Here is a 4,409-nt window from a genome sequence, read left to right as displayed (position 1 = left end):
AAGTCAGATGGAGCAAGAAACACAGAGAGCAACCAGAAACTGGAAGTCAGCTGAATCCAGAAGAAAAAAGAAAAGGCATCACTATGTTCCTCACCATGTGATGAAAGCCAAAAAAAACCCAAATATTGCTGGACAGCCAGAATACCAGCCCTGGGAGAAAGAAACCCTTTTAGCTTCTGAAACAATGAGCCAATAAATTCCTGTTGTAAAGCCAACTCAGGGTATGAATTTGCTTTAGCCACCAGGAAACTAAAACACTAGAATCTGGATAAAAGGGTTAGAAAGAGGGAATACACTCAGTCTAATGGAAGAGAAATTCATATTTCTCTCGTTTCACACAATTATTCTGCACAAATTGGTTCATTAGTTATATCCTATGAGAATTTACACTAAGTGCTGAACCAGATGTGATCCTTGGCTTCCAGGGGTTCACATTCTAGGGTCAGAAACAAGAACTTCAATACATAATACAATACAGCATTGTAAAAAAAAGAAAACAAAAATACGTACCTAGTGTTGTGGAAACACTGAGTAAAGTAAAGTGAAGCCTAATTCTGCTGTAAGACTTTGAGGAAGCATCCATAGTCTAATTTGGTCTTGAAGAATGAATAGAATTTTGACAGGCAGAGAGAGCAGTATGCACAAAGGAATGAGGAACTGAAAATGAAAGTGTGTTAGAAGGATGATGATGAATTGGGAAGGTAAAGTAAGTGGTTTTAGAGGGATTGGTGGGAAATAAGACAAAAAAGATAAAACGAAACCATATTGTTCCAGTTATTACATTCTCTGGTGATGAGTTTGAACTAGATGCTGGGTACAGGAATTCATTGAAAGCATCTGCTGTGCAGAAAAAATCTCAGACAAATATCTAATAAGGGAAGGACTGGGGGTTAAGTCCGGACTCAGGGATATCAGGTCAAAGGTTGATATAGTTCAGGCAAAAAAGGGAAAAGATCAGAAATAAGTCAATTCTACTTATTTTTATGGATCTAATGTGAAGTACTAGTCAGATATATAAGTCTTCCTTTGCTCAAAATTTAGGAGTCCCTGGGCCGTGGGTATTATTTTTGTCACTTGCCAATACTTAGTCCAGTACCTGACACCTATGGCTGACAAATATTGAGTCAGTGAAATATTATATGGCACAGAGCCCAAGTTCACTCTCAGTGAAGTGCTTAACAAAGTCATAATAGTGTTAATAGTGTATGAGAAACAGCCCCACCAGTGATGAAACTACATCCCACAACTTGGCAATTGTCCCTGGAAGGGGAAACCCTGGAAGCGAAAGGGGATGATCCCAGTGCTCTACTGTGAGACCTTGAAGAACCATCCATAGTCGAATTCTATTGAAATATCAATAGTAAAGCTAGATTGAGCTTTCAAAGGCACAGTTGTTTTTTCATGGTCCTTTCTGATCTCCTATTTCCCCTCCCTGCTAACATTGGTTTGGCTGTCGGTGATATGTCCCAGATCCCTACAGCAGCTACCCTTGCATATGAATACTGTGGGGAAATTTCTAACATCTACTTCTAACTCTCTGCCTTATAATTTCAGGTCTAGAGTGGAAATTTTTTTTATTTGTAGGTCACTAGCCTTTCCTAAAAGCACCTATTTTCCTACTGGGTTTTGTTGTGTATAGGATTTCCAGGACTATAAATACTCATGGTTTGTATCTCACTACTGAAAAATAAAGGAAACAGATCTTTTCTCTTCTCACCCTAGTGCAGTTTAGGAATGATTATGTGGCCTGAGCTGAGCCAATGAATGCTTTCTACTCATGTCAGTTACAGGCTACATGCATAAGAACAAAGTAAATAGTTGGTATAAACGTTCTTTTTCTCAAAAGAAGCATCCAGACTTTATAGCTATGGATGAGCTGCTCTGACACCTGACCAAACATTGGCCTTCAACATTTTATCAATTTTATGAGTCCCTGATATTCTTCCCATAAGTTCCCTGGCTGTTTAACCATGGTTGTTTACTGAAGCTTTCATTAAAATACAACCAAAGGATTAAAAAGTGTAAATCTCCATTGCCTGTAAGAGATATGTTTGAACAGAGGTTATTACTTTAATTCCTTGGTTGAAAGGGATAGTGTCTGCGGGTGGGGTCGGGGGAGATGTATTCTCTGTAAAGATCATTATGAGGAAGAAAATCCAGGTACATGCATTTTCCTGAAGTCCAAAATGTTTGGGGGTTTTGAGTAAGCCATGTTGTATAATTCAAATTATCCAGTTTTATTAGACTCTCGTGTTTATTTTCCTTTTATCATGCTTAAGCCTTTGGTAAGTGCTCTTTGGATGCACCACCCTTACCTAACCATGCTGTGTATTATTGGTGAAAGCAATTGAGACAGTGGGATGATTACATGGGAAGCAATAACTATAATCACTGCAGTGTTTTAGGAATTATGTAGAGAAAAAAACCAAAGGGAAAATGTGATGGTGTAAAATGACAATACATAGTTCTGCTGTCCCTTTCTACATGGATATTCTCCATTCGGTTTCAGCTTTGGAGAATCTGAGTTATATTTCTTATTAGGGAAGATGTTTTTTCTATAATAGTGTCTTCCAAAATGCTGGTACTAAAAACTGAATCTGAGGATTTTGAAAGAAAAAGTATGAGCACTGAAACCTAGGGTTCTGAAGTGTGCATTGTCACATGGAAAAGATGAAGGATGCGCTGCCGGATTTCCTTTGTCTTCACTCCATAGACGATAGGATTGAGCACAGGAGGAACAAGCAGGTAGGTGTTGGCCATGATGATGGGCAGCAAGGAGTCATGTCGCTTTCCAAAACGGTGCACCATAGACAGTCCAATGAAAGGTACATAGAATATGAAAACAGCACACACATGAGAGACACAAGTGCCAAATGCCTTAGCCTGGGCTTCACGTGTCAAGCCCAACACAGTCTTAAGGATAAGCAGATATGAGAAAGAGATGAGAAGTGAGTCCAAGCCAATAGCAGAGATGATAACAATGAGGCCATAGACGACATTGACACGGATGTCAGCACAGGCCAGCTTCATGACATCTTGGTGTAGGCAGTAGGAATGTGAGAGGATATTGGAGCGGCAGAAGGGCAACCGTTTGATGAAGACAGGCAAGGGTGCCATGAGTGCAGCACCCCGTGCCACAGCAGCCATGCCGATCTTGGCAACCCGAGGCAATGTGAGCACAGTGGCATGGCGTAGTGGGTGGCAGATGGCCACATAGCGGTCAAAGGCCATGGCCAGCAGCACCGTGGACTCCATGCCAGAGAGGGAGTGGATGGCAAACATCTGGAGCAAGCAGGCGTCAAACTGGATGGTAGTGGAATTGAACCAGAAGATGGCCATCATTTTGGGCATGGACGAGGTGGAGATGAGGATATCAGGGGCAGAAAGCATACAAAGGAAGATATACATGGGCTCATGTAAGCTGTGTTTAGTCCGCACAATGTAGATGATAGTCAAGTTACCTAGCACAGCAATGAGGTAGAGGGAACACAATGGGAAGGCCAGCCAGAACTGAGCTTCCTCCAAGCCTGGGAGACCTATTAGAATGAAATATGTAGCACTGGATTCATTGCCATTGGAGCCCACCATAGTGAGGAAGCTGAAGCTGAGCTGTGAACAAGGCCCAGCAGGTAGAGGCTGGAAGAGAAAGAAAAGAATCATCAAATCATATTTCCTCCCTCCTTGTATTCTATCCCATCAAAACTCTCAACCTGAATGTACTTCATAACTCAAGGTTCAGACATAAATTCACCCACCCCTACTTATTAACTCTCCCTCTAAAGTCAATTCAGGTAACAAGCGAAATACTAAGACAAAAATTCTAAGCACACTTTAAATCACTTAGTTCACCAAAGAAAGATATCTGTTCAGTGGACCTCAGGCTTAGGTAACTAAAAATCCTATCACTTCCTCTATTCTATCCTATTGTTATGTTCCCTTATGCTCAATAGCAACTGTAATTCTAAACATACCAGTAGAATATCTTTAAGACCAACTCCAGTTCAACTGTATCAAAACTATTAGTAGTCTTCAGAATAAAGCTGAAAATTAGCATCATCACTAATCCTAATATTCCTGCAACTCGAGCCTAAACAATAGCTTAAATATTTACCTAAGACTTAATCCTAATAGCCATTTCATTCTTAATCTAAAAGTTCATAGTACCTACTTTAGTATAATGACAACTAATCCAATAAAAACCTGACAACACATTTATCCTGCTCTCTACCTCTAGATTTCACTCTTGCCCAAATGCTCATCCAAGTCTTACACTTGTCCAGACTGGCCCAATTTATACCAGAAAAGGAACAATGCACAACAGTGGATGCTGTTGGTATTCCACACAAACCCCCTCACCAGGCCAGTGCACCAATCATCCATCTATGGGGGGTATTGGATGCTAAGGGATG

The 4,409-nt window shown here is 40.6% G+C and overlaps 1 protein-coding gene across 1 annotated transcript; it reads right to left on the bottom strand.

The window, feature by feature from the left end:
* Nucleotides 1-2,634: 2,634 nt before the first annotated feature.
* Nucleotides 2,635-3,588, bottom strand: LOC143643488 (olfactory receptor 51E1). The gene has a single exon (XM_077112110.1). The coding sequence runs from the start codon at nt 3,586-3,588 to the stop codon at nt 2,635-2,637; it is 954 nt and encodes a 317-aa protein (XP_076968225.1).
* Between the last annotated feature and the right edge of the window lie 821 nt (nt 3,589-4,409).

The sequence above is a fragment of the Tamandua tetradactyla genome, chromosome 8 (assembly GCF_023851605.1).
Source record: "Tamandua tetradactyla isolate mTamTet1 chromosome 8, mTamTet1.pri, whole genome shotgun sequence".
In the NCBI taxonomy this organism is placed as follows: Eukaryota; Metazoa; Chordata; class Mammalia; order Pilosa; family Myrmecophagidae; genus Tamandua; species Tamandua tetradactyla.
This window is presented reverse-complemented; position numbering and strand designations above follow the sequence as displayed.

Excerpts from the sequence above, each read along its gene's own strand:
- LOC143643488 (XM_077112110.1), bottom strand. The coding sequence starts at position 3,588 with ATGGTGGGCTCCAATGGCAATGAATCCAGTGCTACATATTTCATTCTA.